The 19,105-nt window shown below is 41.5% G+C and overlaps 2 protein-coding genes across 2 annotated transcripts; both read right to left on the bottom strand.

The window, feature by feature from the left end:
• Nucleotides 1-1,149: 1,149 nt before the first annotated feature.
• On the bottom strand, nucleotides 1,150-9,651 carry LOC147227024 (uncharacterized). The gene is given in 11 exon segments (XM_086158956.1): nucleotides 1,150-2,175; nucleotides 2,407-2,453; nucleotides 3,252-3,425; nucleotides 3,530-3,703; nucleotides 4,712-5,011; nucleotides 5,065-5,262; nucleotides 5,468-5,641; nucleotides 5,794-5,967; nucleotides 6,170-6,343; nucleotides 6,458-8,371; nucleotides 9,535-9,651. Coding segments are annotated over 10 exon segments (3,696 nt in total). The 5' UTR covers nucleotides 8,224-8,371; nucleotides 9,535-9,651; the 3' UTR covers nucleotides 1,150-1,660.
• Nucleotides 9,652-17,102: 7,451 nt separating this feature from the next.
• On the bottom strand, nucleotides 17,103-18,746 carry LOC147227023 (protein NLRC3-like). The gene has a single exon (XM_086159987.1). The coding sequence runs from the start codon at nucleotides 18,744-18,746 to the stop codon at nucleotides 17,103-17,105; it is 1,644 nt and encodes a 547-aa protein (XP_086016113.1).
• Nucleotides 18,747-19,105: the final 359 nt, after the last annotated feature.

The raw sequence follows: 19,105 nt of genomic DNA, 5'->3' as shown, positions 1-19,105 counted from the left end.
ATATTTTATTTATTTATTTTTCAGTTAATGGACTAATTGCAGATAGCAGCCATCAGAAAGAATACAACTGATTTTATTTATTTATTTTTAGTTTCTCATTTTACTATTTGAAAGCAGTAATTGATATGATCATAGAGCAGCAAGATATTGCATTTTCAATTTATAATGCATGCAATTTCTTTTATGCATATAGGTCTTGGTTCAATAGGCTATGTACAGTCAGTTCAATATGTTTTAATAAACACACTCAATTAGTCCAGCCCCTCGGCTTGTAACAAATTTGTTTTTTTGGCCCTCCGTGTATTTGACTTTGACACCCCTGATCTACAGTCATGGAGTAAAACCCTCAGACTCAAGGTTTTCAATTCATGGACGAGAGCAGGAAAACTAAAGTTGTTAACGCCTCCTGGAGAGAGTTAAGTCTGCCCTGACTTGAAGCTCAGACTCTTGTGCTAGCATCAGCATCACCACTAAAATAAATGTTTTTAGTCTAATTTCTTCTCAATTTTTTTTTTTTTTTTGTTATACTGCAACAGTTTGTTTTCTCAAAAATCACTCCCTGGCTCAATTTTAAATGTTCCTTTCTTTTGGGAATTCTGGATTTGAGTATGTAGCTGCACCATGTTCATGCCATGAGTAAACCTGTAGCGTCACAAGTTCATCTGTTCCTGTAAATGTTTAATAATGGTGGCAGATGCACAGTGTAACTTTCAGTTAAATATTTCACTGGAAAAGGGAAGTTGGTAAATAATTGGGAAAACAGCCAAAACATTTATATTGTTTGTTTGTGTGTGTGTGCATTATCTTTCAGATACACCTTACGGTTTTCCTTTGTTTAATCTCTGCTGTTGTGATGTTAAACCTCATGGCAGCACTTTGCTGCTCCAGCAGGAATGTCTACAGGTACCTCCATGACAACGGTCAGAAGATCTGTGGAGGATCTCAGTAATACGGGTACGAGGCTCATCCTTGTCAAATCTTATCGAGGCAACTGGACTCGATTTCTTCTCTGTGGGGAGTTTTAAGTACATAACTGCTCAAGGTGGGGATTGGTCCAAGTTGAGATATTTTTTTTTGTTTCATAGCAACATAACAAGCCATCTCAACTTAGACCATAAAAAAACTGTGCATTATTATGTTACATCATCCAATGAAGTTATATTTATTTGTACAATATAGGTGCTATTTGTTCTTTTCTTACAGAACAGAACATAACCCATGCACTGTGGGTCTTAAAGAAACACAGTTTCAATCCTTTGTATGTGTGAAACATATGGCAGTATTGACAATACAGTTGACTTTGATAGAGTGCTATAGTGGTCTAGAATAGACAATATCATAATCTTTTGTATTACACTATTAAAAAATGAAGGAAAGAAATCCCTGCACGAGCACCAGAGTCGAAATCAACATATGGTCAAATGAATATTTTGATATAATGTTACCAGGAAGTTGATGGTTTATACTTTCTAAAATTAAATAAGAAGGAAGCCCTCAATTTTGTCACTTCAGTGATACATACAACACAACATTAGCTAAACTTGACAACCGCATGTGTTCTGGTCCAGATACCGAAAAAGACAGCATTCTTACTGAGTGTTGTGACCTAACAGCCGAGTCACAAGACTGATGTTCAGAGTGAAGACTCTCCCTCCTGCAATCAACATAGAGACACTGAGGAACCACAACCGACTCTAAACCCAGGATGAAGAGGTTGGGTAAATGTGGTGTTGAAGGTGTGGAGGTGAATCAGTTTGTCAGAAGAGACGCTGTAGAAGGACAGAATGCCACCAGGACAGTCTACATACACTGCAACTCTGTTAGAGACAACAGGGGACGAGATAGTTGTCACTGTGTTATTGTAACGGACTTTGTAACCACTGGCAGAGACGAGCAGATTCCACGACTGGTCGTTGCATCCAAACATGTGCCTCGACAATCCTTTCCTTATGATTCCTCTGTAAGTCACTGCTACATGAACACGTCCTCTCCACTCCACCTCCCAGTAACAGCGACCAGTCAAACCATTTGTACACAGCAACATTGGCCAGTAGTCAAATCTCTCTGGATGATCAGGATATGGTTGTTCTTCTTCTACGCCTGTCACTGTCCTGTTGTCAGACAGCTTCAGACATCCGTTTGCAGTGTTTGAGTCCAATGTGAGTTCACACCAATCTGATAGAGAATATAAGACACAAAAATAATGAATCATTTGAATCATCTCTTGGATTAATTTTCCTTGATACCCTGAGATGTGACTCTCTGTAAAGTCTCATGATGTCCAGGTTGTCAGTCATCTACTGTTAACCCTGATTTAACCACGAAACACCTCAACTATCAGCTCTGTGTTTCACTCAAAGCTGATTGTGTTTAATTGTCATGAATCAAGAGAAAATCCACACTTACACTTCCTCACACCAGGTTTTAACCTGTGCTCTCCACCATGGTCCACCCTGGAGGAAGAAACACAAGAATCTCATCTCCTGTTTTTCAATACTTGTTTTCTCCTTTTGAGCGGTGAAACCTAAATACAGCCACTATTTCCGCTTTGCAAACAACGGCCTGCTGATGTGAGGGATCAACACAGCAGTGTGTTTTTATTTAGATCAGGTAAGTAAAACTCAAGAATTGGGGGCAAATTCTATTCCAGAACCGCATCTCACATGGCTACTGGACTTGAATTTCTTCACTGGAAGATGTTTCACACTTCATCTGAGAGGCTTCTTCAGTTCTAATGACCTGTGGAGAGTTTGCAAATTTAACTGCCACGGTTTTGGGTGGTCTAGGTTATGGTGGCTTGTTATTTAAATGTATGAGGTGATCGGCAGAAACTCCGAAACTTGGTCGAAGGGTGTTCTATGCTAACGTGGCTGCCGTTCGTTGGGACACAAGAGCAACTTTTCTAGGATTACCTGGATTGGAGTGTGAAAAGGTAAAGTTAAAGGAGTGAAACCTGTTGGATCACATGAACTGAGGCTCATGCAGAAGTTACTGGGGTTCTGGTGGTGAATCTTTCCTGGCTGTTCAGAGGGTGCATGATGAGGTGGACAAGTGGTGAAACATCTTAAAGTAAAGAAATTCAAGTCCAGTTGCCACAAATAGAAGATTTTGATAAGAATTCACCATGACCTGGATGACTGAGAACCGGTCAGACAACTGAAATCAAATATTTCTATATTTATGTTAAGTCTTGTTGAAAACTGTTGGTTTATGTTTATGCATATTCAGTATTTAAGTTCTTGATTTCCGACCTGAGCGTCTCCAGCCTCCAGTGTGGATCCTCCAGTCCAGCAGACAGCAGCTTCACTCCTGAGTCTCCTGGATGGTTGAAGCTCAGGTCCAGCTGTCTCAGATGGGACGGGTTGGAGTTCAGAGCTGAGGCCAGAGAAGAACAACCTTCTTCTGTGATCAGACAACCTGAGAGACTGGAAAGGAGACATTGAATATCATCATGTGACGAGAATAATCATAGAAAAATATAGAGCAGCCTTGAGATAAAATAAATACTTCAAATAAAGTGTTTACTGACTTGAGGGTTTCCAGGTGACAATGAGGACTCTCCAGTCCAGCAGACAATTGCTTTACACCTGAATCCTGCAGGTCGTTGTGACTCAGATCCAGCTCTGTCAGACTGGAGGACTGAGAGCTGAGAACTGAGGACAGATGTTCACAACTTTTCTTTGACAGGTTACAGTCCATCAACCTGAAGAGATATTTAAATAATTATACCAGACTGTGGAATGTTAGTTTTCCCGTTTCTTTTAATTATAGTTTTCCTGCACAAACTGCGTTACATTTTGTGTTGAAAAACATGAACTAGATTCAGGGCACTGGTGAGACAATTATGATAGTCTATCTAGCGATCTGTTCTGCAGGCACCTGGACCTGAGCAAGATGGGCACATTAAACTACTTTTTTTAATATTTTTTTTGTCTGAACTATTCCAGTCTCAGGTCATTGGTGACATGATTATGATAGTCTATCAAGATATCTGTCAAATTGTTCAGCCAGGACCCAGCCCTGTTTCAGCTACGTTCCTTGGTTAATCTTGTCAAATGACTCCATAGTTGGTATTTCCAGATGACAGTTTGTGTGAATCTACTCGGGCTTCTGGGACGAGACGAAAGAGGAAGGGAAGAGGGTTCCATCAGCATGAGTTCCCTGAATGTGTCAGTTCTACTGAAAAGATGTTGAGTTGCAGCAGAGGAACCTGTGTATTTAACGTGGCTTTCTTTGATCAATTTTTGTAGCCAGAACATTTTGCTTGATTCTAATGTGCTCTGAGAGAAATGCTGTTTGTACAACAAGTTATTTAGTAACGTTAGATTCATGCCAGCGAACCACCAACAAAACCTTTCAAGAAATTAGAGACAGCATTTTCATTTGATCGCCTTATAGTAATGTTACTCTGAATATAATTATAATTTGGAGATTTTTTAAACAAAATATGACACTGGCTAATAATCTCATGAAAAATCTTTGTCATGTAAAAAAAAAACGCTATATAGTGACCTCAGAGTTTTCTATTTCTTTTGCCATCCATCATTTGAAAAAAAAAAAAGATCACTGACCAGCAAATTCAGTATAACCTATAAATGTTAAGGTTGCAAAATTTGAATCAGAAGTGTATATGAAGTTTGAATACAATTCCATTTACCATAATAGTCTTCACAAAGACCCTTTTCAGTTTCTCAAGTAGCAATATGTTTACCTGAGAGTCTCCAGGTGACAATTGGGACTCTGAAGTCCGACACACAGCAGCTTTATCCCTGAATCTTCCAGCCGGTTGTAACTCAGATCCAGGTGTCTCAGACTGGAGGACTGAGAGCTGAGAACTGAAGACAGACGTTTACAACTTCTCTCTGACAGGTTACAGCCACTCAGTCTGAATAAATACAACAAATCAATAATTATACTTCACATGATAATAGTCAAATATTGAATTTTAGATGGCACATTGAATCACTGAGTAACATAACTTGAATATAAAGCTACAAATTGGTGGCAACTTATTTTAAAAAAGTATTTGATACTGGAAAATCCTCATCAAGAAGAATTTATACATTTTCAGACAAATTTTATTCTGACCTGAGAGTCTCCAGGTGACAATGTGGACTCTGAAGTCCGACACACAGCAGCTTTATCCCTGAATCCTCCAGCTGGTTGTTACTCAGATCCAGGTGTCTCAGACTGGAGGACTGAGAGCTGAGAACTGAAGACAGACGTTCACAACTTCTCTCTGACAGGTTACAGCCACTCAGTCTGAATAAATACAATAAATGAAGAATTATACTTGACATAAAAATAGTCAAATATTGAATTTTACATAGCGCATTGAATCATTTTGAGTAACTTGAAAGTTGAATGTAAAGCTATTAATTTGTGACAACATTTTTTAAAAAGTATTTGACCCTGGAAAATCCTTATTAAGAATACTTTATACATTTTTAGACAATTTTATTCTGACCTGAGAATCTCCAGGTGACAATGAGGACTCTCTAGTCCAGCAGACAACTGCTTTACACCTGAATCCTGCAGGTCGTTGTCACTCAGATCCAGCTCTGTCAGACTGGAGGACTGAGAGCTCAGAACTGAGGACAGATGTTCACAACTTCCCTTTGACAGGTTACAGCCCATCAACCTGAAGAGATATTTAAATAATTATACCAGACTGTGGAATGTTAGTTTTCTCGTTTCTTTTAATTATGGTTTTCCTGCACAAACTGCGTTACATTTTGTGTTGAAAAACATGAACTAGATTCAGGGCAGTTTCTCAAGTAGCAATATGTTTACCTGAGAGTCTCCAGGTGACAATTGGGACTCTGAAGTCCGACACACAGCAGCTTTATCCCTGAATCCTCCAGCCGGTTGTTACTCAGATCCAGGTGTCTCAGACTGGAGGACTGAGAGCTGAGAACTGAAGACAGACATTCACAACTTCCCTCTGACAGGTTACAGCCATCCAGTCTAAATGAATACAATAAATGAAGAATTATACTTGACACAAAAATAATCAAATATTGAATTTCACATAGCATATTGATTCACTGAGTTACATAGCTGGAATATAAAGCTATAAATTTGTGGCAACTTATTTTAAAAAGTATTTGACACAGGAAAATCCTCATTAAGAAGACTTTATACATTTTCAGACAACTTTTATTCTGACCTGAGAGTCTCCAGGTGACAATGTGGACTCTTCAGTCCATCAGACAACTCCTCTAGACCTGAATCCTGCAGGTTATTGTAACTCAGATCCAGGTGTCTCAGACTGGAGGACTGAGAGCTGAGAACTGAAGACAGACGTTCACAACTTCTCTCTGACAGGTTACAGTCACTCAGTCTATGAAAGAATCAACCAGGAAAACAAATGCCTTTGATTATTCATATTTGGATTCATTTGGATTTATAAAAGGAAACTGAAATTCTTCACAAACTCAGCATTTCATCCACTTACTGAGATTTACGTGAAGCCTTGACCACTGGCATGAACCTCAGAAGAGCCTCCTCTGAAGCAGAGTATTTCTTCAGATCAAACACGTCCAGATCTTCATCAGATGAGAGTAGGATGAAGACCAGAGCCGACCAGTGAGCAGGAGAAAGATGATCTACTGAGAGACATCCTGATCTCAGCTGCTGTTGGATCTGTTCCACGAGTGAATGATCTCTGAGTTCATTCAAACAGTGGAACAGATTGATGGATTTCTCTGGAGACAAGTTGTTTCTGATCTTCTCCTTGATGAATCCAATTGTTTCCTGACTGGTTCCTGAGAGAGGTTCTTTCTGAGTCACCAATCCAAGGAGTTTCTGATTGGTCTTCAGTGAAAGACCAAGGAGGAAACGAAGGAACAAGTCCAGGTGTCCATTTGGACTCTGTAATGCCTCCTCCACAGCAGTCTGATAGAAGTCTGTTTGAGTTGAACTCTTTTGAAAGACTTCAAACATCCTTGATGTTTGTTTTTTAGGGAGCAGATTGACACTGGAATTGAAGAAGGTCTGATGGACATGAAGAGCAGCAAGAAACTCTTGAACACTGAGATGGACAAAGCAGAACACCTTGTCCTGGTAGAGTCCTCTCTCCTCTTTAAAGATCTGTGTGAACACTCCTGAGTACACTGAGGCTGCACTGATATCCAAGTCACACTCTGTCAGGTCTGATTCATAGAAGATCAGGTTGCCTTTCTGCAGCTGCTCAAAAGCCAGTTTTCCTAAAGACAAGATCAACTGCTCGCTCTCTGGATTCCAGTGTGGATCTGTAGCAGGTCCTTGATTCAACTTGGTTTTCATCAGTTTGACCTGAACAACCAGGAAATAGATGTACATCTCAGTCAGGGTCCTGGGCAGCTCTCCTCCCTCTCTGGTCTTCAACACGTCCTCCAGGACTGTGGCAGTGATCCAGCAGAAGACTGGGATGTGGCACATGATGTGGACACTTCTGGAGGTCTTGATGTGTTTCATGACTCTTTGGGCCTGCTCTGCATCTCTGAAACTCTTCCTGAAGTACTCTTCCTTCTGGAGGTCTGTGAACCCTCTGACCTCTGTCACCATGCCAACACACTGCGGAGGGATTTGATTGGCCGCTGCGGGTCTTGTGGTGATCCAGAGGCGGGCAGAGGGAAGCAGATTCCCCCTGATGAGATTGGTCAGCAGCACATCCACTGAGGCGGACTCTGTAACATCAGTCAGGATCTTGTTGTTGTTGAAGTCCAGAGGAAGTTGACACTCATTTAGACCGTCTAAGATGAAGGCAACCTGATATTCTTCAAAACGGCAGATTCCTGCTTCTTTGGTTTCAGTGAAGAAGAGATGAACAAGTTCCACCAAGCTGTACTTTTTCCCTTTCAGAACATTCAGCTCTCTGAAGGTGAATGGAAACAGGAACTGTATGTCCTGGTTGGCTTTGTCTTCAGCCCAGTCCAGAGTGAACTTCTGTGTCAAGACTGTTTTCCCAATACCAGCCACTCCCTTTGTCAGCACTGTTCTGATTGGTCCATCTCTTCCAGGTAACCCTTTAAAAATGTCTTCTCGTCTGATGGTTGTTTCTGGTCTGGTTGACTTCCTGGATGCTGCTTCAATCTGTCTGATCTCATGTTCATTGTTGACCCCTGCATCATCTCCCTCTATCATGTAGAGCTCCGTGAAGATGTAATTGAGAAGAGTTGGGTGAGGTGAATCTCCAGTCTTACTGCTCTGCAGACGATCAGCCAGCTCCTCCTCCTTCATTCTCCTCAGGAGGTGCAGTGTGATCTTCAGAAAGGCCTCCCTGCTGCTCTTCCTCTTCTCTTCATCTTCACCCACCAGCACCTCGTCGTCCTCAGTCTGACTCCAGTAGCTCTCTCCACTGCAAACATCTGACTTCAGCTGATCACCTCTGAGGGGAAAAGATGGAGACCACGAGTAAGACTCTCACAGTGTGAAAGGAGTTGTGTTTTTTTTTATTGTAAAAGACCAAACCTGGATTATTTATCAAACATGGTATTGTGTTAAAATAGTGTCATATTAACTGGACTTTGCTATTTTGAAGACTTCTCCCCTCATCCGATTTCCCTGCATTTTTCTCAGTGTCATGTTCTCAGCAAAATCTTATTTTATTTCCTTTCTTGGTTTCTTGCCTTCTTTTTGGGGTCTGAACCTTGGTGGATTAGACTTTTTATATTCTTATGGACTCCGTCAGTCTGGGACTTAATGTCACAGTCTTTGTGCAACAAAATGTTCTTAAACCCTTTTGGTAGATCATCTAGAGCCAGCATTTCTGGACCAAATCTTTTATTCCATGTCCAACCAGGTATCTTTGATTCTAAAGTCTCTTATAGAACTTGACAATAACTGAGAGGAACCAGTCAGTCTGAACTAAACAGAGAAAAACCAGCATTAAAATTATATCCTCAAATACAAAGGTAAGGGTATGTACAGCCCTGGCTGAATAAGAACATCATAATTGATAAACCACAAAATTTAATTTGCAAGAAAATTTGAAAAATTACTATCTTATATCCTGCATACCATCCAAACATCATTCTACATATAGAGTCAGGAAAAGAGTAAGAGTCATTTCCCAAATTGTCCCAAACATAAAACTCATGTTGGTTTAACACCTCACTGTCTGATTGACACAAATTTAACTTCTTCTACATCCTGATAGAATCAGTCCATCAGTAAATGCAATAAATGTATCTGACCACTGAAAGCTTAAACACTTTAACAAATTTGAACCATCTTTGTGGCAAAAAGTAAGTGGTCTTTCCACAGAATGTAACATCACTCTCTGAACAACAGGAGGCGCCAGGTGATGAAAAGGGAAGGACCTGTCCTGTAACGTATGTCATGTTTTCTACACGGATCCATTGGATGAAATGCAAACTGGTCAGAAACTGAGAATGTGAATTTGAATGTATTTGAAATTGAAAATTGCAACATGAGTGATAAACAGTCATAAGATCATGACAGAGTTAGTAATATACATATCATAGAATATAGAACAAAACATAGAAGGCAGTTTGTCTGGAGGTCGAGCAATTTAGGTTTTAATCCGACCTTTGATCGGTGGAACGTCCACCTTTGAATTCTATTGGCTGGTCCACTGAACGGTCACTTCTGAGGGACACACAGCTGGGTCCTGATCCGGGTCCAGGTCTGAGCTGCTGCTCAGGACTTCAACACACAGAAGTGAGAGGGTGAATAATGATGAGATCTGACATGGAGATCAGTCACAGACAGTTGGAGATCATCCTCTCACCTCTGAGCTTCAGTCTGGACATCATCGTCTCCATGCAGAACGATTTGAGATGGAAGGACTCCCTCCTCTCTGTCCTCACACTTATTCATCGCAGAGTCTACACACACACACACACACACACACACACACACACACACACACACACACACACACAAAACCATTAAACCACTAAACATAAAAAAGCTTCAATCTTTGCTCCTCCAACCTGCTCTCCTCCACCTCATCCATCCAAATGTGCACCAGCAGATCCGTCCCTGTGATAGTTGTGGGAGTGCAGAAGCTACTGAGATTCTATCTGACCATCTCAAGGAGGTCCTCAAAGTGCTCCTTCTGCCACCCAATAATGTCCCAAACTGTGTTCAACAGTTCTTCCACACCTGCAAACATCTTGCCCTGCTCCTTTTGCCTCCATCTTATGACAGTTTCCTAGAACCTTCTCTCGCCCACCCAAGAGTCCTTCACCGTGGCCTCTCCAAACTCCTCCCAGACCTGGATATTTGCTCCTGGAGCCAATGAAAGTAATCACCACTTCTTGCTCGGTCGGGACGAGGAGCAAGTTAACATGCACACAGTATTCCTTTGTTATTTCAACATGCTGCACCCAAAACCTTTGCAGATAAAAGACCAACTCCCCACCTTTATAAATAATATCTAAGAATCCTTCTGAAGAAAGGAGCCAGACAAGTGAGCAACTTAAAAATATGGGTCTGCAGGCAATTAATAGATGACTTGTCCTGCTTTGCCACCACCTGCTGGTTGTTGTCTATTATTACATTTCAGCAATAATATGATAACAACAACGATAATAATAATAATAATAGCATTGATACCTTCTAAAATCACTGCCATGCCTTTTTAAACATTATTAATTTGAGAATGGAATTTTCCACCCATCAATTCACTTGAACCACGGGTCTCCTCGCATGTGTGTGTGTGTGTGTGTGTGTGTTTGTGTTAGTCACTCCCCATCGACCTCGGTGTTTCCCCATGAAGGTGAATTTTCATTGACGGGAGGGCAGAACCTGGAAGCTCCGTGACGGAGACTGTTGGCTTTTTTAATCCCCACCTCAGGTTTTCTTGATCCTTTTTCTTACCCACAATCAGTGCCACGCAGAGGTCTGGTGATGACCTGATGGGTCGAATTCGATGTTATCTCCTCGAGACTCTAGCAAAAGGCCAAATATCCTGGGAAATAGAATGAGAAAGGAAAACATCTTGAATATATAAACACAGTCGAATCATGAAATAAATGCTTCGTTCCATTTGGAGAAGGTAAAAGATCTGATCTTGAGGCACAACAAGTTGTAGAAGAGTTCCCTCTGCTTGTTCTCCGTTTCCGGGGTTCCGACTTCATAACGGCGTTTGAAACGCAGGACGTCCTCCTGCAGGGAGACACTTACCGGAGAGATGAGACCAGACGGTGAAGACCGGAGACTGGTAGTCCGCGCACAGCTGTTGAAACGAACTGCTGGAAAGGAGAAGAAACCTTTCACTTTCAATTTGACGAAGTTGTCTTTCCGTTTGGGTGCTGCCCCTTGACTTCCTCTCTCTATCTTTCTCGCACACACACTTGAAGTGTATGGTCACCGTTCCACACACAGTATATATCGTAGCGAGTCACGAATGTTGAGGTCTATGTTGATATATATATATATATGTGTGCGTGTGTGTGTGTGTGTGTGTGTGTGTGTATGTGTGTGTATATATATATATATATATATATATATATACACTGCTCAAAAAATAAAGAGAACACTTAAAAAACACATCCTAAATCTAAATGAATGAAATATTCTCATGAAATACTTTGCTCTCTACACAGTTGAATGTGCTGACAACAAAATCACACAAAAATGATCAATGGAAATCAAATGTATTAACCCATGGAGGTCTGGATTCGGAATCACACTCAAAATTAAAGTGTAAAAACACACTCCAGGCTGATCCAACTTTGATGTAATGTCCTTAAAACAAGTCAAAATGAATCTGCGTTGCTTCCTGAGTGGACACTATGATTTCACAGAAGTGTGATTGACTTGTAGTTACATGTTACATTGTGTTGTTCAAGTGTTCCCTTTTTTTTGAGCAGTATATTATATATATATATATATATATATATAGCACCCAAACGGATATATATATAAACGCTACTCTCTCTCTCTCTCTATATATATATATATGTATAAACGCTAGTAGCGTTTTATCACACAGAAAACAAGCATCAATATAAACCCCAACATTCGTGACTCGCTACAATATATATGCGGCATAGCGACGATACACTGCAAGTGTGTGCGTGTGTGTGTGTGTCTTTTTATCATTGTAACTGTTTCTAGACCAGGTGTGGGCAAACTTTTTGGCTGGGTGGCCGCATTGACTTTTAAAGTTTGACAGACGGCCCGGGTCAGCACAAGATACGATACATATAAAAAAACAAAAAAACAAAAAACTCATTTGTTAACAGTACATATCAGACTCATCTGATATTTGTTTTGAAAATAAAACCAGCTTGGTTTTGAAGCCTCTGACGTTTGCTTGCATTTCATGCACAAACCGGGTTTTCCCTTGTCGCTTCACGTCCAGCTCAATCATGTGTGTCAGTATGTCCACGGTAAAGGCTGAATCACAAAGCCAATCTGTGTCTTTCAGCTCAGGAAAATTCTCAAGTGTTCTCAAGTAGCTCCAAATCTCCTGTTTGAGCTCCCACATTCATTGATCCAATCATTCATTCACATCAAGTCTGAATTCTGTACCAATCTTTGGTGGGCCGGATTAAAAAGACCAACGGGTCGGATGTGGCCTACGGGCCGTAATTTTCCCACCCCTGTCCTAGACCAGTGGTTCCCAACCCCTGGGTCGCAGACCGGTACTGGTCCTTGGATCAATGACTGTTTATCGCCCATGTCGCAGTTTTCAATGTCAAATACAAATTCTCATTTTCTGACCATCTCTAGCCTTACTACCTTTCCACCTTGTCTCCTGGACAGTATATCCACCTTCCTTCTCTGCATCATGTTGCCCAACTCTCTACCTGCAGGGAGACACTTACCGGAGAGATGAGACCAGACGGTGAAGACCGGAGACTGGTAGTCCGCGCACAGCCGTTGAAACGAACTGCTGGAAAGGAGAAGAAACCTTTCACTTTCAAGTTGACGAAGTTGTTTTTTCCATTTGGGTGCTGCCCCTTGACTTCCTCTATCTTTCTCGCACACACACTTGAAGTGTATGGTCGCCGTTCCACACACAGTATATATCGTAGCGAGTCACGAATGTTGAGGTCTATGTTTATATATATATATATATGTGTGTGAGTGTGTGTGTGTGTGTGTATATATATATATACATACACTGCTCAAAAAAATAAAGGGAACACTTAAAAAACACATCCTAAATCTAAATGAATGAAATATTCTCATGAAATACTTTGCTCTCTACACAGTTGAATGTGCTGACAACAAAATCACACAAAAATGATCAATGGAAATCAATTCTATCAACCCATGGAGGTCTGGATTAGGAACCACACTCAAAATTAAAGTGTAAAAACAAACTCCAGGCTGATCCAACTTTGATGTAATGTCCTTAAAACAAGTCAAAATGAATCTGCGTTGCTTCCTGAGTGGACACTATGATTTCACAGAAGTGTGATTGACTTGGAGTTACATGTTACATTGTGTTGTTCAAGTGTTCCCTTTTTTTTTGAGCAGTATATATATATATATATATATATATATATATATATATGTATATATATATGTATATATAAACGCTACTCTCTCTCTCTATATATATATATATGTATAAACGCTAGTGGCGTTTTATCACACAGAAAACAAGCATCAACATAAACCCCAACATTCGTGACTCGCTACAATATATATGCGGCATAGCGACGATACACTTCAAGTGTGTGTGTGTCTGTGTGGGTGAGAGAGAGAGCGAGAGAGGAAGTCTAAGGTCTAAGTGCCGCGCGCAAATGGAAAAAAACAGCTTCATCAAATCGAAAGTGAAAGGTTTTTTTTTTGTTGGGTCTCTCCAGCATAAACTCATTCCTGTCCCTGTCCATCCTGGTCACTTCCAAAGAGAACCTTAGCATCTTCATCTCTGCAACCTCGAGCTCTGCCTCCTGTCTTTTTATCATTGTAACTGTTTCTAGACCAGGTGTGGGCAAACTTTTTGGCTGGGTGGCCGCATTGACTTTTAAAATTTGACAGACGGCCCGGGTCAGCACAAGATACGATACATATAAAAAAACAAAAAAACAAAAAACTCATTTGTTAACAGTACATATCAGACTCATCTGATATTTGTTTTGAAAATAAAACCAGCTTGGTTTTGAAGCCTCTGACGTTTGCTTGCATTTCATGCACAAACCGGTTTTTCCCTTGTCGCTTCACGTCCAGCTCATTCATGTGTGTCAGTATGTCCACGGTAAAGGCTGAATCACAAAGCCAATCTGTGTCTTTCAGCTCAGGAAAATTCTCAAGTGTTCTCAAGTAGCTCCAAAAATGAAATAATCTCCTGTTTGAGCTCCCACATTCATTGATCCAATCATTCATTCACATCAAGTCTGAATTCTGTACCAATCTTTGGTGGGCCGGATTAAAAAGACCAACGGGTCGGATGTGGCCTACGGGCCGTAATTTTCCCACCCCTGTCCTAGACCAGTGGTTCCCAACCCCTGGGTCGCAGACCGGTACTGGTCCTTGGATCAATGACTGTTTATCGCCCATGTCGCAGTTTTCAATGTCAAATACAAATTCTCATTTTCTGACCATCTCTAGCCTTACTACCTTTCCACCTTGTCTCCTGGACAGTAGATCCACCTTCCTTCTCTGCATCATGTCGACCAACTCTCTACCTTTTCCCGTCATAGTCCCGATATTCAAAGTCCCTACTCTCAGTCCCAGGCTCTTTCGTTTCCTCCTCTCTCTCTGCTTCCGAACACGCCTTCCTCCTTTCCTTCATCGACCTACAGCAGCCCAGGTTCCATTGGTTCCCTGTAGGTCATCGGTACCAATGGCGGTCGTCTTAAATCAGGGCGACAATGTTGGATAACTAATTATATAGAGCTGGAAGACAATGTTGTTCCAAATCGCTTTGGATAAAAGCGTCTGCCAAATGACTGTAATGTACAGGTCTTTCTAAAAATTTGCATATTGTGATAAAGTTCATTTTTTTCCATAATGTAATGATAAAATTTAAACTTTCATATATTTTAGATTCATTACATGCAACTGAAGTAGTTCAAGCCTTTTATTGTTTTAATATTGATGATTTTGGCAAAAAAGTAAAGAAAAACCAAAAATCCCTATCTCAAAAAATTAGCATATCATGAAAAGGTACTCTAAACGAGCTATTAACCTAATCATCTGAATCAACGAATTAACTCTAAACACCCGCAAAAGATTCGTGGGGCTTTTAAAAACTCCCAGCCCGGTTCATTACTCAAACCGCAATCATGGGTAAGACTGCCGACCTGACCGCTGTCCAGAAGGCCATCATTGACAGAAAGAAATCTCTGTCTGAATAGGCTGTTCCCAGAGTGCTGTATCAAGGCACCTCAGTGGGATGTCTGTGGGAAGGAAAAAGTGTTGCAGTAAACGCTGCACAACCAGAAAAGGTGGCCGGGCCCTGAGGGAGATTGTGGAGAAGGGCCGATTCCAGACCTTGGGGGAGCTGTGGAAGCAGTGGACTGAGTCTGGAGTAGAAACATCCAGAGCCACCGTGCACAGGCACGTGCAGGAAATGGGCTACAGGTGCCGCATTCCCCATGTCAAGCCACATTTGAACCAGAAACAGTGGCATATGCGCCTGACCTGCGCGACGGAGAAGCAGTGCTGTACTGTTGCTCAGTGGTCCTAAGTACTTTTTTCGGATGAAAGCAAATTTTGCATGTCATTCGGAAATCAAGGTGCCAGAGTCTGGAGGAAGACTGGTGAGAAGGAAATGCCAAAATGCCTGAAGTCCAGTGTCAAGTACCCACAGTCGGAGATGCTCTGGGGTGCCATGTCAGCTGCTGGTGTTGGTCCACTGTGTTTTATCAAGGGCTGTCAGATGACATATGCTAATTTTTTGAGATAAGGATTTTTGGTTTTTCTTTACTTTTTTGCCAAAATCATCAATATTAAAACAATAAAAGGCTTGAACTACTTCAGTTGCGTGTAATGAATCTAAAATATATGAAAGTTTAATTTTTATCATTACATTATGGAAAATAATAAACTTTATCACAATATGCAAATTTTTAGAGAAGGACCTGTAATGTAATGTAATTTCACACTCACTTCAGGTGTCCGCTATCACGGGCATCTAATACGCATCTTAGAATGCACACACACACGATTGAGAGTGAGAGAGACTGAGTGTGCGTGCGGAACTGTGTGTGTGTGCCTGTTCATTGTGCGTGCTAAACAGAGAGCATCCTGATTGGTTTACTCAGCAAAATAAGCCAATAAGCTTTCAGTTACTTTCCCGGGGACTGAAGTTGTCAGTTAAGTCGGTGCAGCTTGCGAGATGGGAGAAGCAGCGTGCTCCAAAAACCAAAACTATAAAACACCCTTCACCTCCCCTTACACAAACTCATAAGGGTGAAAAACAATGACAGTGTGGCATGGTGTACTGTTTGCAACATGATTTCCTGTTCAATCAACAAATGAATTCACACTGAATGGTCTGACATTGAAGTGTCAGGGAAGTTGTTCAAGTCTGCAAAGCAAGCAGCATTTGTATTTGTTCTATTTAGAACAGATTACTTGTAAATAAAAGGAACAATAAAATGTTGGTGAAGTTAAGTGACCTCTTTTGTGTGCATGTATGTTTGTGTGTGTGTGTGGGGGGCGTGCACAAGATCTCCACGAAATGAGTTTTTGCAGGTTGGGTTTGTCTGGAGATGAATAAAGTTCGACTAAACTGACTGTTTTGTTTCGCTTTATATACCGTATGTTTTATCACGCGCCTTGTAACGCGGTGCGCCTTATGTATGAAAATGGACCCGTTCATCTCTGTGGTTGAGCGTAGGAAGATCTGAGTGAATCACACTGAAAGATAGTAAAATACATAGCAGCACTTGCTGTATACTGACCTGAGGGTTTCCAGGTGACAATGTGGACTCTCCAGTCCAGCAGACAACTGCTTAACACCTGAATCTTTCAGTTGGTTGTTACTCAGATCCAGGTGTCTCAGACTGGAGGACTGAGAGCTGAGAACTGAGGACAGATGTTCACAACTTCTCTTTGACAGGTTACAGACACTCAGTCTATGAAGAATCAACAATGAAAGCAAATGTCTTTGATTATTCATACATGGATTCAAACTACGTGCCAAAGAAAATTGAAATTTTTCACAAACTCAGCATTTCATCCACTTACTGAGATTTATTTGAAGCCTTGACCACTTGCAGTAACCTCAGAAGAGCCTCCTCTGAAGCAGAGTATTTCTTCAGATCAAACACGTCCAGATCTTCATCAGATGAGAGTAGGATAAAGACCAGAGCCGACCAGTGAGCAGGAGAAAGATGATCTACTGAGAGACATCCTGATCTCAGCTGCTGTTGGATCTGTTCCACGAGTGAATGATCTCTGAGTTCATTCAAACAGTGGAACAGATTGATGTTTTTCTCTGGAGACAAGTTGTTTCTGATCTTCTCCTTGATGAATCCAATTGTTTCCTGATTGGTCCCTGACTCAATTCCTTCCTCAGTCACCAGTCCAAGGAGTTTCTGATTGGTCTTCAGTGAAACACCAAGGAGGAAACGAAGGAACAAATCCAGGTGTCCATTTGGACTCTGTAATGCCTCCTCCACAGCATTCTGATAGAAGTCTGTTTGACTTGAACTCTTATGAAAGACTTTAAACATCCTTGATGTCTGTTTTTTAGGGAGCAGAGTGACACCAGAATTGAAGGAGGTCAGATGGACATGAACAGCAGCGAGAAACTCTTGGACGCTGAGATGGACAAAGCAGAACACCTTGTCCAGGTAGAGTCCTCTCTCCTCTTTAAAGATCTGTGTGAACACTCCTGAGTACACTGAGGCTGCACTGATATCCAAGTCACACTCTGTCAGGTCTGATTCATAGAAGATCAGGTTGCCTTTCTGCAGCTGCTCAAAAGCCAGTTTTCCTAAAGACAAGATCATCTGTTTGTTCTCTGGATTCCAGTGTGTGATGTGGACACTTCTGGAGGTCTTGATGTGTTTCATGACTCTTTGGGCCTGCTCTGCATCTCTGAATCTCTTCATGAAGTACTCTTCCTTCTGGAGGTCTGTGAATCCTCTGACCTCTGTCACCATGCCAACACACTGCGGAGGGATTTGATTGGCCGCTGCAGGTCTTGTGGTGATCCAGAGGCGAGCAGAGGGAAGCAGATTCCCCCTGATGAGATTGGTCAGCAGCACATCCACTGAGGCGGACTCTGTAACATCAGTCAGGATCTTGTTGAAGTCCAGAGGAAGTCGACACTCATCCAGACCGTCTAAGATGAAGGCAACCTGATATTCTTCAAAACGGCAGATTCCTGCTTCTTTGGTTTCAGTGAAGAAGAGATGAACAAGGTCCACCAAGCTGTACTTTGTCCCTTTCAGCACATTCAGCTCTCTGAAGGTGAATGGAAACAGGAACTGTATGTCCTGGTTGGCTTTGTCTTCAGCCCAGTCCAGAGTGAACTTTTGTGTTAAGACTGTTTTCCCAATACCAGCCACTCCCTTTGTCAGCACTGTTCTGATTGGTCCATCTCGTCCAGGTAAGCCTTTAAAAATGTCTTCTCGCCTGATGGTTGTTTCTGGTCTGGTTGACTTCCTGGATGCTGCTTCAATCTGTCTGACCTCGTGTTCATCGTTGACCCCTGCAGCCCCTCCCTCTGTCATGTAGAGCTCTGTGAAGATGTCATTGAGAAGAGTTGGGTTTCCTGCTCTGGTGATCCCCTCGAAGATACACTGAAAGTTCTTCTGCAGTCTGCACTTCAGCTCATATTGACACTCAGCAGCACAAGTTCCTGGAGAAGAAAGAGTCATTGTGGGGATTTTCTGTCATTCAGGTCTTGTAAACCACTTGTCACATAAGGAAAACACAACTGGTGTGAAGGTCTGGGCCTAGAAGATGACCTGGAGATGTTTGAAAGGCCAAAGGATAAAGCTTAACATGTGAAAGAAGCTGATAAATACTTTGTAAACAAGCAGAAACTCAACCTTTCCAGGAGGTGGATAAATGGACAGTCAGATGACTTCCTTTTGGAGGAAGCATCTCAGATGAAACCATGAACAAAAAAACTGGAACTGATGAGAACCAAACCAAACAGGTCCAGTGTCAGCTACTCTAAGCCAATCACAAGATCGGGTTTGGAGACTGATAATAAAATGTGTTATTAGTCACT

The sequence above is a fragment of the Fistularia commersonii genome, chromosome 14, assembly GCF_037954325.1.
Source record: "Fistularia commersonii isolate RoL2024-O1a breed Wild chromosome 14, RoL_Fcom_v1.0, whole genome shotgun sequence".
Classification (NCBI taxonomy): domain Eukaryota; kingdom Metazoa; phylum Chordata; class Actinopteri; order Syngnathiformes; family Fistulariidae; genus Fistularia; species Fistularia commersonii.
Note: the sequence above shows the minus strand (reverse complement) of the source record. Positions and strands in the feature narration are given on the sequence as shown.